This window comes from Gobio gobio (assembly GCF_949357685.1).
Source record: "Gobio gobio genome assembly, chromosome: 3".
NCBI classification, from domain to species: domain Eukaryota; kingdom Metazoa; phylum Chordata; class Actinopteri; order Cypriniformes; family Gobionidae; genus Gobio; species Gobio gobio.
The window spans coordinates 2,374,281-2,396,269 of record NC_137099.1 but is presented as its reverse complement, the minus strand read 5'-3'; the positions used below and the strand labels follow the sequence as shown (position 1 = coordinate 2,396,269).

The 21,989-nt window shown below is 39.2% G+C and overlaps 1 protein-coding gene across 1 annotated transcript; it reads right to left on the bottom strand.

Annotated features, from left to right (window-relative positions):
• Positions 1-8,696: 8,696 nt before the first annotated feature.
• Positions 8,697-21,831, bottom strand: LOC307123399 (junctional adhesion molecule A-like; the record flags this gene model as incomplete). The annotated part of the gene is made up of 8 exons (XM_079811924.1): positions 8,697-8,853; positions 8,938-9,018; positions 9,140-9,188; positions 9,297-9,393; positions 9,472-9,732; positions 12,237-12,569; positions 15,871-15,927; positions 21,765-21,831. 8 exons carry the CDS (start codon positions 21,829-21,831, stop codon positions 8,749-8,751), a joined length of 1,050 nt encoding a protein of 349 aa, XP_079668050.1. The 3' UTR covers positions 8,697-8,748.
• Between the last annotated feature and the right edge of the window lie 158 nt (positions 21,832-21,989).

Here is a 21,989-nt window from a genome sequence, read left to right as displayed (position 1 = left end):
TAAACTTGGCCGTGATATCCCATACGTGCACTGCTTTAATCACCAGCTTCATTTGGTTATTGTTCATGCCATGTCAGTCGAGAATGCAGTTGAGGAAGTTTTCCATATCTGCAATCTGCTCTACAAATTCTTTAGAAAACCCACAATATCAATTCACTACAAAGGCCAATCTTTAAAACGCCTGTTGGATCAGCGGTGGACAGGTCATTTGGCGACAGTATCTATCATCATTGACAATTTTGATGATATTTTAACAGTACTCACTGAAGTGGAGAGTTCGGCGAGGGCCTTTGGAGCAGATGTGCGCATCGAGGCTGTGGGTCTCCTTCGCGCAGTTACACAGCTGAGCTTCAAGTTCATAGCTAACCTGATCCGGAGAGTTTTAGCCCTGTTAGAGCCCCCAAACCGCATGTTACAAGCTGAGAACATGGACTTGTATACTGCGATAACACTCGTTAACAGTGCGTCGGAATGCATTGGACAACTTCGCAATGAGACAGCATTTTGTGCGTTATGGAACACATCTGTACCAGCCGCCAATGACGACGCGACAACAACAACAACTGGACCAAGTAAGAGAAAGCGTGTCTTGAACCAGAATCTACAGGATTTTGTAGTGGAGGAAAGTGTTGGACAAAACAAAACAAATGAAAAATCTGAACTGGAGAGGTTGTTTTATAGTGTTGTGGATGCAGTGCACGGAGAGCTATGTGCGCGTTTTGGTGAGCGTAATAGCCATCTCATTGGTGCGCTGGCTGCCTTGGACCCGGAGGCCGACAGAGAGAACTTTATGGATACAGTTAGGGTAAAACCTCTACTGGAGCTAACAGGCACTGAACTTGTTGAATCAGAGTATATCGTGGGCCGCCAGTTCCTTTACAACAAACTCCGTGAAAGTGAACTTCCTCCGGATGATGGAAAATGGACACTGAGCAACATGTTAACCAAATTCAGCGGTGCCCTGCAAGCAATGCCCAGTGTGCTTACTGCCATGACAAATGCTGTGACACTGGGCGCATCAACAGCTATGTGTGAAAATTCATTTTCGACACTCAAAAACATTTTTTCTGAACACCGGCGGAGCATGCTTCACAAACGGAAAGCCCATCTCATCCAACTTGCCTTCGAGAAGGACCTTACCAGGAGATTCAGAAACGAATGGAAAGAGAAACTCATGAGGAGATTCCACTCCCAAAAACGTCGACTTCAGCTGTATTAAGAACGTGAGTAGGGCAGTTGGTTTTATTACTCTTCTTAAGTTGCACCAGCTGTGGTGTAAATTATGCATTTGACACTAGCCGTGTTTACATTACGCTTCAAATTGCGCAAATTGAAATTGCGAATTGAAAATATTTCGAAATAGTTTTTTTTATCGATATTTAGATAATAGCGTAAAACAGCTGCGCAAATCTTTAATGGAAACGCAGCTACTGATGTGCTATATGTGTGTGATGTGTGTGAGTGTAGTTGATTATGCATGGTTGATTTAATACTTAACTTGAGATTTGTGACTATTAGGCTGTTATTGGGAAGTTGGCTTATAGCACATGTGTTCACGGAACAATGCAGACCAAGGCTATAACTGTAACATGATATCTTCAGTAACCGAAATATGAGTGGGCAATAGGCTAATTGTAGTTAGGATATTAAAATCGCTGTGAAACTGTTGTAGCAATAGTTGGTTGTTGTCCTATAGAAAAATGTATTGGATATCATAATTAAGCCCCCCCAAGAATATTAAATGCCCGTCCATTGATTTGTTTCTGCCGCCGGCTCTGCATATAGTGCCTTATTTGCTGATCCCCTGAAAGTCATTGATTATAGGAGACTTGTGATTTTAGGGCAGAAGATCCAGCAATGTTATCATCAGAGAAACTAAACAATTATCAAAACATTTTTACATAAGATTTGTACTGCGGTTTACTAACACATCACACAATAAGCACTTCTAACTCCTGCGAGTTTTACTCACACATAGACATCAAGAATCAGCCTATGAATCTTAACAATGGTGACATGCCAAAAATGCATTCTGGGTGCATCACGCAAAACTCATCTATGGCTCCCAGAATACATTGTGGCATGAAGCATGTCACCATTGTTGAGATTCATAGGCAGATTCTTGATGTCTGTGTGTGAGTTCATCTCGCAGGAGGTAGCAGTGATTAGTGTACAATCGATTTCAAAACTTATTCAGCTTTTCTGATTAAAACAGTGTTGGATCTTCTCTAAAATCACAATAAAAAAAGTTAATAGGATATTGCTCATACTCAGTCGTAAAATCAATGAATAAAATCATTATACAATGATCATATTCTCGACATCGAGCAGCCGACAGCATCTGATTGTGTTTTCTCTTGCTTCTCTTGCCATAACAAACTCAGTTACAGCAGCCAGAGAAACACTAACGTTAAAACGTCATCAAACTGCCCAACTAAAGAAAACACTGATCACCATGATGGTCACATTAAAAACTAACAATTTTCACAACAGAATCAAACAAAAAATCTGTTAATTCTCAATAAGAGACGTCTGACAGAAATAAAGTCAGTCTGGTTAGTAATGTGTGAAGCTGGTAATGCTGTTTGTGGAGTTGTTTAATCCTCCTCTGCTGAGATCTTCAGAGATTTAATGTCTTTTTTATAGTCAGTCGTAGTTCTTGTGTTTTTCTTTTTCTCTTTCCTTCAGTGATTCTACTCATTATCATCAGGTGTTCATCACTAATGGCCAATCATCACTTAATTAATCTCTCAATTATCTCATTAACTTTAACACTGATTCAGTGTTACTTTAACACTCTGTAGAGTGGGACCAAATGTTCTCTGAGCAGTGTTAATTTAACTCTGGGGATTTTACTGAGAGGAGTGCTGTCTACAGTTGCTTCCATTTTTGATCCACTTGGATTCGTCGCTCCCTTCATTTTAGTTGGGAAAAGAATCCTACAAAGGATGTGTCAAAACAAGACAGGTTGGGACGAACCACTTTCTGATGACCTCAAGCCGCATTGGGAAGCTTGGCTGCGAGACCTTCATAACCTGTCTTCGATAAAGATAGCACGTTGTTATGTGCCATCAACATTGGAGGATGTTCAACAATATGAGTTACACCATTTCTCAGACGCCAGTCAGTCAGGCTATGGAGGATGTTCATACCTCAGATCTGTGACCAAGTCTGGAGAGGTCTACTGCACTCTCCTTATGGGTAAAGCTAGGGTTGCCCCAACAAAGGTAACAACAATTCCCAGACTGGAGCTCTCAGCTGCTGTGGTCGCCACAAGAATTGGTGATCTGCTCAAAAGAGAACTAGAATTGGATGGCATTCGTGAATACTATTGGACCGACTCCAAGGTTGTCCTTGGTTATATTAACAACGATGCACGACGGTTCCATGTATTTGTAGCCAACCGAATTCAGCAAATCAGAACAAGCACTGAGCCTTGTCAATGGAGATACGTTGCTTCAGATCAGAATCCAGCTGACCATGCCTCTCGGGGGCTCACTGTGAAGGAACTCATGGGATCGAACTGATTTACTGCACAGTAAAATCCCCAGAGTTAAATTAACACTGCTCAGAGAACATTTGGTCCCACTCTACAGAGTGTTAAAGTAACACTGAATCAGTGTTAAAGTTAATGAGATAATTGAGAGATTAATTAAGTGATGATTGGCCATTAGTGATGAAAACCTGATGATAATGAGTAGAATCACTGAAGGAAAGAGAAAAAGAAAAACACAAGAACTACGACTGACTATAAAAAAGACATTAAATCTCTGAAGATCTCAGCAGAGGAGGATTAAACAACTCCACAAACAGCATTACCAGCTTCACACATTACTAACCAGACTGACTTTATTTCTGTCAGACATCTCTTATTGAGAATTAACAAATGTTTTGTTTGATTTTGTTGTGAAAATTGTTAGTTTTTAATGTGACCATCATGGTGATCAGTGTTTTCTTTAGTTGGGCAGTTTGATGACTTTTTAACATTAGTGTTTCTCTGGCTGCTGTAACTGAGTTTGCTATAGCAAGAGTAAACACAATCAGATGCTGTCGGCTGCTCGATGATGAGAATATGATCATTGTATAATGATTTAATTCATTGATTTTCTGACTGAGTATGAGCAATATACTATTCACTTTTTTTATTGTGATTTTAGAAAAGATCCAACACTGTTTTAATCAGAAAAGCTGAATAAGTTTTGCAACCGATTGTACACTAATCGTTTCTAACTCCTGCGAGATGAACTCACACACAGACATCAAGAATCTGCCTATGAATCTCAACAATGGTGACATGCTTCATGCCACAATGCATTCTGGGAGCCATAGATGAGTTTTGCGTGATGCACCCAGAATGCATTGTGGCATGAAGCATGTCACCATTGTTGAGATTCATAGGCAGATTCTTGATCTCTGTGTGTGAGTAAAACTTGCAGGAGTTAGAAGTGCTTATTGTGTGACGTGTTATTAAACCGCAGTACAAATCTTACGTAAAAATTTTTTGATAATTGTTTAGTTTCTCTGATGATAACATTGCTGGATCTTCTGCCCTAGAATCACAATGCTCCTATAATCAATGACTTTCAGGGGATCAGCAAATTAGGCACTATATGATGATAACAACTGTATCATAAACAACAAGCGTCAAGATTTTCTTGCCATTTTCACCGTAACGAACAGTTACAGCAGCCAGAGAAAAACTTATGTTGGCAAGTCAAGGGTCAAGAGCCCAATTAAAGCAAACACTAATCACAATAATGGTAACTTCAAACAACTTTAATTTTCAATAAATCATCAACATCTAAACCTCAGTAAGAGCTTCTGTAGACGTCTGACAGAAATAAAGTCAGTCTGGTTAGTAATGTGTGAAGCTGGTAATGCTGTTTGTGGAGTTGTTTAATCCTCCTCTGCTGAGATCTTCAGAGATTGAATGTCTTTTTAATAGTCAGTCGTAGTTCTTGTGTTTTTCTTTTTCTCTTTCCTTCAGTGATTCTACTCATTATCATCAGGTGTTCACCACTAATGGTCAATTATCACTTAATTAATCTCTTAATTATCTCATTAACTTTAACACTGATTCAGTGTTACTTTAACACTCTGTAGAGTGGGACCAAATGTTCTCTGAGCAGTGTTAATTTAACTCTGGGGATTTTACTGTGTGGTCCAAGTTTCTTGTGGCAAAGAGAACTTCCTAAGGAGGACATTACGGTGGGAGAGGTTGACGATGGAGACCCGGAGCTCAAAAGGGCACAGGTTCTTATGACCAAGGCAAAGGAAGAGTGGTCTCTTTCAGATCGCCTGCAAAGGTTATCAGATTGGAAGAGGGCAGTAAAAGGCATAGCGAGACTCAAACGTTATGCAAGGAGGGTGAAAGGTTTGGTAGAAAGATCAAACAAATCCACTACTCTGGAAGAAAGAAAGGATGCTGAACAATTCATAATTCGTACAGTCCAAGAAGAAGTGTTCAGTGCCGAAATCAAGTCTTTAAGACAAGGGAAAGAAGTTAATTCAAATCAGTCCAACAAGCTATACAAGTTAAGTCCATTTATCGATGATCATGATATCCTACAGGTTGGAGGAAGATTGACGCAAGCAGAACTTCACCCTCATATCAAGCATCCAGCCATTCTTCCTAAAGGGCATCATGTATCTCGTCTACTCATAAAACACTTCCATGAGAAGGTGCAACATCAAGGTCATGGCATGACCATCAATGAAATCCATTCCAATGGTGTTTGGATCCTGGGATGCAGTAGTGAAGTGTCATCTCTCATCTACAAATGCATTAAGTGTAGGAAGCTAAGGAAATGCAATCAGGAACAAAGGATGGCTGACCCACAGGAAAGGATGGAAGCTACCCCTCCGTTTACTTATAGTGGCATGGACTGCTTTGGACCGTTATATGTTAAAGAGGGAAGAAGAGAGTTGAAGAGGTACGGACTCTTGTTCACCTGCATGTGCTCACGTGCTGTTCATCTTGAGGTGCTAGATGATCTTACCACTGGTGCCTTTCTTAACGCACTGCGTTGCTTTATTGCTATACGTGGCAAAGTAAGTCAACTGCACAGTGATCAAGGTACCAACGTTATTGGTGCAAAGAGAGTGTTCTTGGAGTTGATGAAGCAGATGGACCAAGAACGTGTGAAAGAGTTAGGCTGTACCTTCGTCATGAACCCGCCTGCTTCCAGTCACATGGGTGGTGTCTGGGAGAGACAGATCCGGACTGTAAGGAGTGTATTGACGGCCATCCTAGATCAGTCTGCAGCGAGACTGGACAGTTCTTCCTTAAGAACATTCATGTATGAAGTAATGGCGATCGTAAATAGTCGACCATTGACCTCAGAGCACATCAATGATCCTGTGGGACCAGAACCATTGACGCCGAATCACATACTAACAATGAAGCCAACTATCATTGCTCCACCTCCTGGAGAGTTTGTAAGGGAGGATCTCTATCTTCAGAAGAGATGGAAAAGAGTTCAGTTTCTGGCGAATGAGTTTTGGACCAGGTGGAGAAAGGAATATCTTTTGAATTTGCAGCAGAGATGTAAGTGGAACAAGAGCAGGAGAAATGCCAAGATAAATGATATTGTTCTGCTTCAAGATGACTTGGCACCACGAAATCAGTGGAAGCTAGCCAAAGTGGTAGAAGTCTTCTCAGGAACTGATGGAAGAGTGAGAAGACTCAAGCTTCTCGTTAGTGATGCAACACTAGATTGCAAGGGTGCACGCACAGGCAAGTCAGTCTACCTAGAAAGACCCATACACAAAACAGTGTTACTACTTGAAGCTGATTAAAGGGTTAAGTTTGACAAGAATGTTTAACTGTGTATGCTTAATGTGTATACTTACCCCTTAATGTTTAGAAGTTCCTGCTGAGTTACTTGAGTATTCTCAACTTCGATTAAGAATCACACATTGCGTGATGGTGGGAGTGTATCTGCAGTCACAAAGCTCTCTGTCTATATTGTTAATTTCCACTAGATGGCGTTTGTGTACTTCAGCACACATTTACTTGCTACTTTTGACTAGTCTCATTTTTTATATTTTGACTATTTTATCATGTTTAATGTGATTTCTATACTGAACTGCTGTTTATTTGTGAAAGATTTATTCTTTCTAAGAGTTTTTGGTTATATTTTATTTTATTCCCATCATGCTTTTGTATGTCACTTCCTGTTTTTGTCATCCACATGAAGAGATGGAATGATGTATGCATCACAAAGTTAAAGGTGTTTCTCTCTGTAATCATAAGTCATCCAACCAAGAATCTTCAAGATATAACCCCCTCTCTTAGTTCACAAGCAGGCAAAAGTGGTATGTGGATATATTTTCTGTTTATTTGCGAGTTCAATGTGATATTTTTGTTTTCCATGTAATTGATGTTATGTTGTATATTTCGTTTTTGTTCAGTTCTACGGTGTTGGTGTCTATGTCAATGAGATCATTAAACATCTGTGAAAAGGAACCTCAGCCTTCGCATCGTGACTAAGGGCGGCATAATCAGTGTTTATTTTAGTTGGGCAGTTTGACTTGGCATTTTACGTCAGTTTGTGGTCTTAGTAACAGAGTTTACTGGAACACATACTTTGTTGCAAAGGAATCCATAAACATAAATGATTAGGTGAAATAGTTATCATCATAAAGATTTTATTTTTTTTGACCAAACTAATCTTTGAGAAAAGTGGATAATAGAAATGTTAATAATAGTTGTTTTAATATATATTTTCACCATAAATGCTTTACTGCCACAGATCAGTCATCCTAAATTTTGATTTTTGGATACATTTCGGGGGTGAAAATTGTTTGCGCACACAGACATCAAGAATCATCATATGAATCTCAACAATGGTGACATGCTGCAATGCATGCTGGGAGTCATGAGTGTTATACTATGATGATTATATATCCCAGCATGCATTGCAGCATGAAGCATGTCACCGTCATTGAGATTAATATGCGGATTATTGATGTTTGTGTGGGTGTGCCTAAAGTATTTTTCTTCACAATTTATTTAAATAACAAAATTCTGAATATTTGATATCTGGCAAGAGATGATTGCTGGTGAAAATCTAATAATAACAATTTGACAATTTTACTTTTTATGTGTCAATTATCTTTCTCGTCTATGATGTTGAAAGATATATCATATGACCATCTTTGTTTACGGCTTCTTTCGTAACAAATTATGTGTTTGTGTATGAGTAAACACTGTTACAAAGACCACAAACTGACATCAAAAGCCAAGAGTCAAACTGCCCAACGAAAGGAAACACTGATCACCATAATGGTGACCAAATATTTTCAATACAACATCAACCTCTAAACCTCTGTTAATTCTCAATAAGAACTTCTGTAGATGTCAGAAATAAAGTAAATCTGGTTTGTAATAAGAGAGATTTAATGTCTTCAGTTGATTTCATCTAAGGCTGTGGCTGAAGTCAGTTGTAGTTCTTGTGTTTCTCTTTCATTCAGTGATTCTGCTCATTATCATCAGGTGTCTTCAATAATCAAACAATCATCACTCAATTAATCACTTAAGTATCTTATTAACTCTAACACTGCTTCAGTGTTACTGTAACACCCTGCGGGTGGTTCTCATATGAACACAGAGCGGTGTTTATTCAACACCGGGGAATTTACTGTGAAAAGAAAGCAGAATGTGACCGATAATGAAATGATGAGCTGGTGATGATGGATGGTCAGTTTCTGAGGAGCATCAGTCAGCAGTGAGGCAGTGAGGAGAGTTTAATGTGGATCTGCTGAAGTCACTGCTAGAGTCTCATATTCAGAAGATCTGGACTGAAGCTCAAGAGCCGTGTAGGTGTCGTCAGGAGCTCTGGACTGAACACCCTGTGAGAGACAGATCAACAAACAGCCTGTTTATGTGTGGATCTGCTGAATCTGACTGAGGAAGTGTTTGAGACGTTTACTGACTGGGATTGTGCTGTAAATGTCAGCAGATGTTCTGGACGCTGGATCCAGAGCTGTGTATGTCTCATCACTCGCGTCAGCCGTCTATAGAGAGACATTTATACACTGATATTGCTTCATACACACTATTATGTCATAGTTCAATGCAACAACACAATCGCAATGTATTGCAGTTGTAGATGGAGGTGTGTGTTTGCTGACTCGCCTGCTTTTGATTCACGTCTGCAGTTCCTCCTTCTCTCCTCTTCTTCCTCCTGAAAACAGAGAGAAAACTATATTTAAAAAGAAAAGGCTTGAAATAGAGTCAGTTTACTTTAGATCTGAGATTGATGTTTGTTTAGTGTGCAGAAAACTTCACACACTTGATGAACACAATGATGATGATGATAATGATGATGATGATGAAGATCAATCCCGCCACGAGCCCAGAAACTGTGTGCAGAGCCGCTCTCTGAACCCCTGAAACAAGATCATCATGAAGATCATTTCACACGAGAGACAGATGAAACTGAAAGAGTGTGTGTTTATAGGAAATACCTTTAACAGAGAGTGAAACAGACACTGATCTCTGAGATCCGTATTTATTCTGAGCCTCACAGTAGAAGCGTCCACTGGAACTGGAGCTAAAGCTGGAGATGCTGAAACTCTGTCCAGATCCAACAGCTGAGGTTTGATCCTCCTTAAACCAGCTGAAGTTCAGAGCCGGAGGGTTTGAGTTACTGATGCAGCTCAGAGTCACTGAATCTCCCTCCACTATTACAGACCGACTGACCCACACTGAGACGCTCTTTGGAGGATCTACAGGAAATATATATAAAACATGAATATAATTATTTTTTAACGCCATGACCTTCCATTATCATTATTAAATTACTGAAATTTATCTGTAAGTTTAGATCAAAATAGTAATGAAAAAGGTACAAATCTACATCTGAACTGGTGCAAAGTTAAAGGGGTGGTAAACCACGATTTCACTATTCTAACTTTAGCTAACGTGTAATGTTGCTGCTTGAGCATAAACAACATCTGCAAAGTTACAACGTTCAAAGTTTAAAGCAAAGGGAGATATTTGCTTTTAAAGAAATCAGTTTCTAAGAACTACAGCAAACGGCCAGCAGGCGACTACAGACATTCCTCCAGGGTTGGTGACATCAACAGGCTCAATATTTACATAAACCCCTCCTCCGAGAATATTAAATAAGCGGGGTGAGGCCATTTTGTATCGCGGCGCTGTTGTGGTATAGTTAGGCTGGAGTGTTGTTGCCGCGATGCCGAGGAAACGCTGTTATTTTCATCCGGATTGCAGGTCTGGGGTACTTGCTCTGTTCAGCCTTCCTTGGGACGGGGGTGTGTTGCAGAGCGTTTAACATTCAGCATGTTATATGCACGTGTGTTTGAGTCAGCGGGGAATCAGGCGCGCGCAGGGCTCTCTGCAGCACATCTAACAGAGGAAAACATCCACCGTCTTCGCGATTTCAATGCCAGATTTGCACAACGTCAGCTGAGTGAAAAAAACACTGCCGGTGCGTGGATGCACGACGCGCGCGCTGCACATTTCACGGAGGACAACACAAACTCCCACAAACTTTGCGAGTTCAATAAAGGATATGCACAACGGCTTGTCCTGAAAGCTGGATTTACAAACAGAAGCTGTTTACGGGCCACAACCTGTAAGTCTGATTTATTTTTCATCGATGTGTTTTCCTGTAATATGTTGAAGCAAGGAAGTAAACAGATGACAACACTGTTCTGCAAACCAGTCTGTTAAATGCTCATTCATACTTAACGTTATCCGACGAACACCTAACGTTACAAACACTAACGTTAAAATCTCAACAGCGAACCTGACATTAGTGTAAATGATTCTTTGATTAGAGCTTTTATGTATTGTTTATCTACAGGCATGCTAAACATGGTTCTGTGTGTGATTTGGCTAACTTACTAGTTTAAGCCAGTGCTTAGTGTTCGTTTTGGGTTAGTTCTTGCGACAGATATTTGGCTATAATCGTTCTAAAAATGCAAAAGTTAAAGTGCCATTCAGTAGCGATCACTATAGATCTGCAGTCTTTACTCTTGAGGACTGAACAGGTTCTGCTCGATCATCTTCACTCAAATGTTCTGGGTCTGATTCGGGCTCATATGGTTTTATTGACGCCGTTGTTTCTAATACTGACCAAAGCACAGCCTCCGGTAAGGGGCGTGATGTTTCCGACATACGTGCACTAGGCGGTTAGCGAATCACAACACACTGGGCCAGCTAACCAATCAGAGCCCACTGCGTATTTTTGAGGGACTGGCTTCATACAACCCGGAAAGCATCAGACCGTTTTACAAGGAGGGACAGAGCAGTGTAGAATAAAGGTCAAATATATGAAAAATAAGGCTTTTTTTTTTTTTAACGAAGCATGAACACATGTTACAGTGCACCCCACAAACACAGTCAAGCCTTCAAAAGAATGTGTTTTACCACCCCTTTAAAATTACATTTTCAGATTTATATCAACCCAAGAATAAGATTTATATAAAGGATCACTAAACACAGATTCATACTTTACATTAATTTTGAATATTATTAATAAATCATGTCTGATTAACTAAAATGTCATGCAGTCTGTATGTTTGGGCCTGAATTTATCAACAACAACAACATTATCAACAACATCAACAACAACAACATCATCATTGTAAACAACAACAACATCATCATTGTAAACAACAACAACATCAGCAACAACAACAACAACAACAACATTATCAACAACAACAACATCATCATCATCAACAACAACAACAACAACATGACACCTTGTGTTTACATTCACACGTGAGTCTGCTCGCTGCACAGAGAGCGCTGACGCATCAGATGCGCGTTTAAAACACGACAGCAAAACGGTATGAATACAGAACACTACAGTACTTGTTGCCATTTTAATCGGTTATCGGCAAGTGTGGTCCAACCTAGTTATCGTATCTGTAAAATCCACTATCGTTCGACCTCTAAACATCATCATCATCAACAACATCAACAACAGATTCATTGTCAGCACAACAGCAGCATTGGGTGATAACACTAAAATGATAATATTGAAACACTGAAGCACTTCTGACAGCAGTTACACAATAAAACTCTTGACACTGCAGTGGCACAGATGATAGTTCATCACTTCTGCTGCTGTTGTCACGGAGACCTGAGTTTGAGTCCAACCTCCATCACGTCCTGATCTCATTCCCTCCAGTTTAATCTCATAAATTCAATCATAAAAATATTGTGTGATCTGTTTCTGAGAGTTGACTAGTTTTACCTGTGACATCAAGCCGAGCTCCAGGAATCACTGTCCATCTTTTCTTCTGATCATCTCTAATTCTGCAGTAGTAGACGAGTTTATCAGCTTCTGTTACAGCCGTCAAAGTCATGTTGGAAGTGTCTTTATCTTCACTCGAACACTGAACTCTTCTGCTCTTCTCTGAACACAGATCAGGTGATTCTCCATCAACAGGTTTGGTCCAGAAACCTTTTATGAGCTCATAACTCTGAGGATATGTTAAAGTGCAGGATATTGTCACTGATGATCCCTTTAATGCACAAACATATGAAGGGCTGTAATTCACGCCCTGATCCAGCAGACCATAAACCACTGAAACACAGACATGAGGAAAATAATTAAAGAGGCTTTTGTTTAAAGAGACGTTTGAGTCTTTCAGCAACAAACACAGAAATCTTTTGTTTTCTTCTTCACTTTTCACAGCTCACTATCAGAGATTTCAGTTGGTGTCTATAGGGATGTGCCTGAAGCCGAATACTATATTCAATGTATACTAGATCTGATGTGCTGTACTGTAACCAATACCACAGCAAGCCTAAACATGTCCCTTTAGGGGCTCCGTAGCGATATTCATTTTCTGTCTCTTTCCGAATTCAGATTTAGGCTTCGGGCACATCCCTCACAAACTCACAGTCAAATACATTAAATTAAATGAGGTAATTTCAATCAAATATTACTGAAAAATCATTGCACTTCTTAGAAAAAAGTTATGTGAACTCAATAACTGATCATATCCCACTGAGCAAAGTTATGTCCAAAAGACGTATTTTCAATGTCTTTGCCCCTAGAGGCGTACGTTGAAAAGACGTCATGTAATCACACATCTTTGGATCGTGAGAGAATCGTGGGATTCAATCCAGGATCTTCTTGCTGTGAGGAGACAGTGTTTCCCACTGAGACACTGGAGCTGCCCTTAATCACAGACATAAGACACACTTTGACTATTTCTGTCAGACGTCTACAGAAGCTCTTACTGAGAATTAACAGAGGTTTAGATGTTGATATTTATGGTTAATTTTAAGTCACCATTGTGGTGGGAAGCGTTTGCTTTAGTTGGGCTCTTGGTCCCTGTACTTGAGTTAGCTTTTCTTTGGCTGCTGTAACTGTGTGTGTGAAACACAATAGTTATGGCTGAGAAAGCAAAGCTAAAGTGACTTCAGGTGTTGTCAGCTCCTTGTTGATGACTACTAAATCATCAGAAAGGAAGCAGCTTAAGTTGTGTTGTAAGTTTTGTGTGCTTGTTTGGAACAATAGTCATTTGTTTAAAGCCACTCTAAACTTGTGAATCTACTGCATTGGCACCAATAGCACTAAAATTATCATTTATCCTGAAGGATGATAAAACAGTATGTGCTAACAATGTTTTGAGCAAATATTTCACATAGTCACACGCAGACATCAAGATTATGCCTATGTTTCACAACAACGGTGACAATCAAGCATGAGTTTATTACTATGAAGCAACCCATCATGCATTGCAGCATGAAGCTTGTTTTGTTTTGATTGTCACCGTTGTTGTGAATCATATGCAAAATCTTGATGTCTGCGTGTGACTATGTGAAATTTTCTCAGAAACAATGTGCACATGCGGTTTTATCATCTTTCAGGATAAGTGTTTATTTTATTGCTATTGGTGCCAATACAGCAGATTCACATGGTTATTGAGGCTGTAAACAAATAAGTATTTTCCAAACAATAACACAAAACTCAAAAGCACTACATCAGATTTGAGCACAACTTCTGATGATTTAGTCATTATCAAGAAGCTGACAACACCTGAAGTCACTTTATCTTTGCTTTCTCAGCCATAACTATTGTGTTTCTCACACACAGTTACAGCAGCCAAAGAAAATCTAACATAAATACAGGGACCAAGAGCCCAACTAAAGCAAACGCTTCCCACCACAATGGTGAAATGAAACATATCAACATCTAAAGCTCTGTTAATTCTCAGTAAGAGCTTCTGTAGACGTCTGACAGAAATAGTCAAAGTGTGTCTTATGTCTGTGATTAAGGGCAGCTCCAGTGTCTCAGTGGGAAACACTGTCTCCTCACAGCAAGAAGATCCTGGATTGAATCCCACGATTCTCTCACGATCCAAAGATGTGTGAATTACAGATGATAAGTTGTCTAAAGTGTCCAAAGGTGTGAGCTTTATTTTATTTTCATGATTTCTGGACAAACACACACTGTCTGTGAGTTGCTTTGCAATTACCAATGGAAAATATGTCCACAATGAGCACATTTGAACTAGTTTTTAACCTTGAGGTTCCATGAGCGTCTATATCGGACGTGCAAACTTTCATTCTGGCTCCTCAGTGGACGTCTTTTCAACGTACGCCTCTAGGGGCAAAGACATTGAAAAGACGTCTTTTGGACATAACTTTGCTCAGTGGGATTAAGCAGAACTCAAACTGCATGAGTTTTATATTGCTAGTTCCCAGCATGCTTTGCTTCAGACTCTGAAAGGAAGTGTTATTTTATGTTTTGCAGAAGATTAATCGAGGGGGAGATGTGTTAGTGTTTAATGTTGTTATGTTGAGATTTAAAAGGGATTCTGCTGTCTGAGTTTTGGGGGTTAACAAGGGGTTAAATGGTCATTTGAAGAGCCAGTTTTACTTTATAATACAGTCAAACCTGAACATTGCATGAGAAAGAGAACAAATGGAAAGCATTTTGTTACCCATTGTTTTATTTGATTCATTGATTTTATTTAACATATTTTCAAATTTCTCTGTTAAAGTTTCCCCAGTCTCATATTTCCCTATGTATGTTTGTGTGTGTGAGTGTGTCTATTTTGCAACCTTGATGGCTTACAGTCTCATGCTTTCATTGCTGTGCACTTTATTTCTTACATTGATGAATAATTGCTTTTATTTCACATATTTCCCAAAATTAGCTTTTGGAATGACACGTGTTCATTTGTGTGTGCGTTTGTTTTTGTGTGTGTAAGTGTGTGTGAGTTTTTTTGTCTGTTTTGCACTCTTGATGTTTTAGAGATTCACTCCTTCACTGTTGAGTCCTTTTTTCTGCATACTGGCTGATTTGTAGATTGTATGCACAAAAAAAATATTTTTCTGTATTTTCATATTTTTGCCAATTTCCCATTCATTTCCTATGGGGGTCATTTTTGACCCGAAGGTCCTGAGTGTGACTATTTTATTTTTACGACCACTTAGACTTATCAAATCCTGTCCCCATTTGTTTTGGGTGCTCATATACCAAGTACCAATAAAGTCACCAAGTTTTGGACCATTCCGATGAAGCTACAATTTAAAAAAAAAAAAATTATAAAACGCTTCGGGTCATTTTTGACCCGAAGTACCCCAGAGGGTTAAAAATATATATATGACTTGTTGGGTTTTAGAAATTCAAAAAGTGTGAAATATTTCATATTAATGAATCAGTTTGTACTCACATTTAACTTTAAGATGAACAGCAGGAGAGATCAGATGCTCATATCCTCTTACAGCACATTGATAGTTTCCTGCATCAGAATGACTGACTGACCACAGTTGAAGCTGATTCACTTTCACAATTCCTTTAGTTAATATCTGTGAATATCTGTACCAGATGAATGTTGTGTGTTCAGGCAGAGAGCAGCTGCTCTTACATGTCAGAGTGACTGAATCTCCCTCTTTCACACGACCCTGTGTCTCCACCTGCAGGTCTAACAGCACAACAACATCAACATCAACAACATCAACATCAACAACATCATCAACAACAACATCAACAACAACCAGTGGCGGCTGGTCAATAGAGGGCGCTGGGGCGCCGCCCCCATCACAATTCCAGAAATATACATGTATATATTCAATTCAATTCAATTCAAATTTATTTGTATAGCGCTTTTCACAATACACATTGTTTCAAAGCAGCTTCACAGAAAGTGCATTTCATAAATGTACATTGAAAAATGTTAGAAAAGAGAATGTTAAAGAAAAAATGTTAGGATAAGTTAATCAATCATGTATTATTTTAGGCCATAACAACGCTGGCGTTGAGTCGTCTCTTCACAGGCGTCGAGTCGTCTCTTCACAGGTGTCGGGGCATCTGAAGTCTCCATCAGAGGCTGGATACAAACTGGAGCTGACGAACTAGTTACCTCGGGACTAGTGTCCCGAGATAACAACAGAAAAGCAGATGGGAAATAATTAGCATAGCTGCTGTTCAGAATATTAATGCTGTTGGTGCGATTTAACTGTAGTATAAAACTTAATTATAATGTGAATGCTTGGCTAAAGAGATGCGTCTTTAATCTAGTTTTAAACTGGGACAGCGTGTCTGAACCTCGAACAATATCCGGAAGACTATTCCAGAGTTTAGGAGCTAAATGTGAAAAAGCCCTCCCTCCTTTAGTGGACTTAGATATCCTAGGAATGACCAGAAGCCTCGAGTTCAGTGATCTTAAAGAGCGCGATGGATTGTAGGGCGATAAAAGATCAGTTAAATACACTGGAGCTAACCCATTTAGGGCTTTATAGGTCAGTAGCAATACTTTGTAATTGATACGGAACTTAATAGGTAACCAGTGTAGAGATGATAAAATTGGTGTTATATGATCATATTTTCTTGACCTAGTAAGCACTCTAGCAGCTGCGTTTTGGACTAACTGCAGTTTGTTTATCGATGATGCAGGACAACCAGCTAATAAAGCATTACAGTAATCTATATATAAAAGTGAAATAAAAATAAAATAGTTTACTCATGCGATGTGCCGGCTGTTAGTAAGAGCCTCAGCATTTAATAAAAACTGGCTTTGATGGGTTAACTATTTAATATGTTCTTCAATATGTTTCATGCGGTTTCATGCGTGAGGGACGCCGGACAAATGGACGTCTATCTGAGTCCAAAAATATACGGGCAGCATGTGACCTGAAGCTGGTCTCTAATTGGTTCTTAAAGATCCTCCTCCGGACGCAGGTCGCTGCGTCCCTGGCGAATCAGAATTGGATGCGTGTTATTTTATCCAATCTGATTGGTTCTCATGACCTGTCATTCAACTTTCCGCTCTTGGCCACTAAAGCTAAAGTGCGCGGGTGACACAGTTACTCCGACTCCGCCAAAACCTTGCTAGGATGATCCGTTTCGTAGAGATGGCAGCAGTTAAACCAAATTCTTTCACAAGGCGTTCGTTGGAAGATCCCGAACCGGACTAACGTGATTTACAGATCCAGCAGCCACAGGCCAGAGACAGAGGAGCTACACTCAGAGCTTCACCTGCGCTTGTTATGAGAAACGGAGGAGGCTGGCTTGATGTGTTGTTAGCAATTCCCTTTATTGCTTTCCCTGTCTTTTATTTCAAAGTGTCGGTACTGAAGTTTTGTGGACAACAACGGGGGTAAGAGACCTCAAATATCTGACTGAACAATGCAAACGTCCTGACACTACTGAGATGACTGACTTTAATCAGAGAGTCATTGACAAATTTGCTGGCCAGAAAGAAAGGAGAACAAAATGTATGTTCAAGTAGTCAACATGCTAGTCTGTTGTTGCTGTTTTCTTTTGTTTTTCCTTTCCTCAATCAATTATATGTGGGAAATGAATGTGTAAAAAGATAAAAGTGAAGACACTGTTTTCTCTTTTAATGCTTCACAGTAAATTCCCCGGTGTTGAATTAACACCGCTCGGTGTTCATATGGGAACCACCAGCAGGGTGTTAAAGTAACACTGAAGCAGTGTTAGAGTTAATAAGATACTTAAGTGATTAATTGAGTGATGATTGTTTGATTATTGAATACACCTGATGATAATGAGCAGAATCACTGAAGGACAGAGAAACACAACTACAGCCACAGCTTAAGATGACATCAACTGAAAAGACATTAAATCTCTCTTATTATAAAACAGACTGACTTTGTTTCTGTCATTTGTCTACAGTTCTTTTTGAGAATTAACAGAGGTTTAGAGGTTGATGTTTTATTGGAAATGTTTGGTCATCGTTATGGAGATCAGTGTTCATTTTAGTTGGGCAGTTTGACTTGACATTTTATGTCAGTTTGTGGTCTTAGTAACAGAGTTTACTGGAACACATAGCAAAGGAATCCATGATCATAAATTATCAGGTGAAATGGTTATCATCATAAAGATTTTTTTTTTTTGACCAAACTAATCTTTGAAAAAAGTGGATAATAGAAATGTTAATAAGAGTTGTTTTAATAGATTTTCACCATAAATGCTTTACTGCCACAGATCAGTCATCCTAAATTTTGACTTTTAGATACATTTAGGGGGAAAAATTGTTTGCGCACACTCAAGAATCATAATATGAATCTCAACAATGGTGACATGCTGCAATGTATGTTGGGAGTCATGAGTGTTATACTATTATGATTATATATCCCAGCATGCATTGCAGCATGTCACCATCATTGAGATTAATATGCAGATTATTGATGTTTGTGTGGGTGTGCCAGAAGTGTTTTTCTTCACAATGTATTTAAATAACAATATTCAAAATATTTGATATCTGCCAAGAAATGATTGCTGGTGAAAATCGACTAATAACTCTTTGACAATTTTATTTTTTATGTGCCATTTATCTGTCTCCTCTATGATGTTGAAAAATATATCATATGACCATCTTTGTTTACAGATTCTTTCACAACAAATTATATGTTAGTGTTTGAGAAAACACTGCTGCAAAGACCACAAACTGACATCAAATGCCAAGAGTCAAACTGCCCAACTAAAGGAAACACTAATCACCATAATGGTGACCAAATATTTTCAATACAACATCAACCTCTAAACCTCTGTTAATTCTCAATAAGAACTTCTGTAGATGTCAGAAATAAAGTCAGTCTGGTTTGTAATCAGAGAGATTTAATGTCTTCAGTTGATTTAAGACTGTGGCTGAAGTCAGTTGTAGTTCTTGTGTTTCTCTTTCCCTCAGTGATTCTGCTCATTATCATCAGGTGTCTTCAATAATCAAACAATCATCACTCAATTAATCACTTATGTATCTTATTAACTCTAATGCTGCGTTCACACCAAACGCGAATTGAGCGTCTGGCGCGAGTGATTTCAATGTTAAGTCAATGGAAAGGCGCGTTGACGCGCGTCTGGAGGTCCCGCGGCGCGAATCCACCTCATTCGCACGTCCAGTTCGCGCCTGAGCGTCTTGCGCGATACGCAGGTTACACGCGAATGGTGCTTTTGTGCATTCACGCGTTTGAAGCGAATTCGCGTCTGACGGCCGAGTTGAAAAATGTTAACTTTGGCGTCAATTCGCGCCACGTTAACCAATCAGGAGCCTGCTCGCTGCTGTCACGTGGTAAAGTGACGTGTATGAGAAACCCTGCATAAATTAAAAATAGTACTATTGTGTCACAAAATGTAGTTTTAAGACTTTTTCAGGTGGGAATGTAGTTGTTTAAAGCTCAAATCTGTGGTTTATTTATAAAGAGAGCGCCTTTTTAAAAAAAATAATCTTGTGTTTTTGGAGTTGTGAGATCCAGGCGATCACCGGGCAATCACTGCTCATAACCCCGGCGAAGGCAGCCTTTCCTCGGCCAGTCCTTCTGGCGTCTGCCGCTGGCTCTGATGTCCTGTACTGGTTCGTTTTGTGTAGATCTAACGGCCGAGCTTTGCTCTCATGAATCTATAATTTGTTGTCTGCCAAATTGTTTTGACTGAGGGCAAAGAGAAGTTTCATAACTTTATATTTTAAGGATATTTAATTAGGAGTTGCCTGGACCACATTTGTGTGGCTATTAATGCTTAATATATATGTTTAATGAAAATGAAAAGAGGCAGAGTGGTGTTTTATGACATGTTTCTCCTGGAGTGCCTTGAACGCGCGTCAATTTCGCTTCCAGCGCTCGATTTCTACGCGCGTCCAATTCTCTGCTGACGCGCGAATGCATTCAAAATGTTCGCGCGTGAAACTAGACGCGGTAAACGCGATTTTGACGCTCAATTCGCGTTTGGTGTGAACGCAGCATTACACTGCTTCAGTGTTACTTTAACACCCTGCTGGTGGTTCCCGTATGAACACTGAGCGGTGTTAATTCAACAACGGGGAATTTACTGTGTTGAATTAAGTCAGCATGCATCTTGATACTCGGCTAGTCCTTCTGACATCTGCCGCCGGCTCTGATGTCTCTGTAGTGGTTAAACGTCAGATATAATACCTCTCTAACTGGCGATCCTTGGTCTCATTAATCTATAATTTATTCCCTGCCAAATCGTTTTGACTGAGGGCAAAGTGAAGTTTCATAACTTTATATTTTTAGGCTATTTAACTTTACTGTTGTAGCCGACTAGCGCTGACTTTGTTTGACTGAATTGTTTGCTTTATTTCTTGTATAGCTTCTTAGACCTTTTACTTATACTTAACTCTTATTATGGCTATATTGATCATACATAAACTGACATTTAACAAAAAAGTGTCTGGGTTGTGTTTTATGTCATTTATAATTGTATTACATGATAATCATATATATGCACATTGTCTGAACCACCGACAATTTTTTTAATGTAAAAAAAAGAGGCAGGTTTGTGTTTTTTTTTCTCGTTTTGTTATAAATATTCATACAGTGAATGTATGTATGCGTTGCCTCAACCACATTTGTGTGGCTATTAAGTATGTTTATTTTTTTTATGAAAATGAAGAGGCAGAGTGGGAGCTATCAAGAATGCTGCTGTTCAATTAATCACTGGACTTGTGTCCTCCCGTCCTCGAGAGTTCGTTCTCCTGAGTCGAACTTTGCAAGTCTGAACTAGCAAGGACGCAAGTCAGAAGATCGCGTACTTGGTATTGAGAAACGGCCAATATAAATAGTAATGCCACCAGCAGTCGCTTTTACTGATCTGACCTGCTAAATTCCTGGGCCCGTATTCATAAAGAATCACAGTAAATTCCCCGGTGTTGAATTAACACCGCTCGGTGTTCATATGGGAACCACCCGCAGGGTGTTAAAGTAACACTGAAGCAGTGTTAGAGTTAATAAGATACTTAAGTGATTAATTGAGTGATGATTGTTTGATTATTGAAGACACCTGATGATAATGAGCAGAATCACTGAATGAAAGAGAAACACAAGAACTACAACTGATTTCAGCCACAGCCTTAGATGAAATCAACTGAAGACATTAAATCTCTCTTATTACAAACCAGATTGACTTTATTTCTGACATCTACAGAAGTTCTTATTGAGAATTAACAGAGGTTTAGAGGTTGATGTTGTATTGCAAATATTTGTGTTTCCTTTAGTTGGGCAGTTTGACTCTTGGCTTTTCATATCAGTTTGTGGTCTTTGTAACAGTGTTTACTCAAACACAAACATATAATTTGTTGCGAAAGAAACTGTAAACAAAGATGGTCATATGATATATCTTTCAACATCATAGATGACACGGAAAATTGACACATAAAAAATAAAATTGTCAAAGAGTTATTAGTTATTGGTGATTATCACCAGCAATCATTTCTTGCCAGATATCAAATATTCTGAATTTTGTTATTTAAATACATTATGAAGAAAAACACTTTAGGCACACCCACACAAACATCAATAATCCACATATTAATCTCAATGACCGTGACATGCTTCATGCTGCAATGCATGCTGGGATATATAATCATCATAGTGTAACACTCATGACTCCCAACATGCATTGCAGCATGTCACCATTGTTGAGATTCATATGATGATTCTTGATGTCTGTGTGAGCAAACAATTTCCCCCCCTGAATAAATCTAAAAATCTAAGTTTAGGATGACTG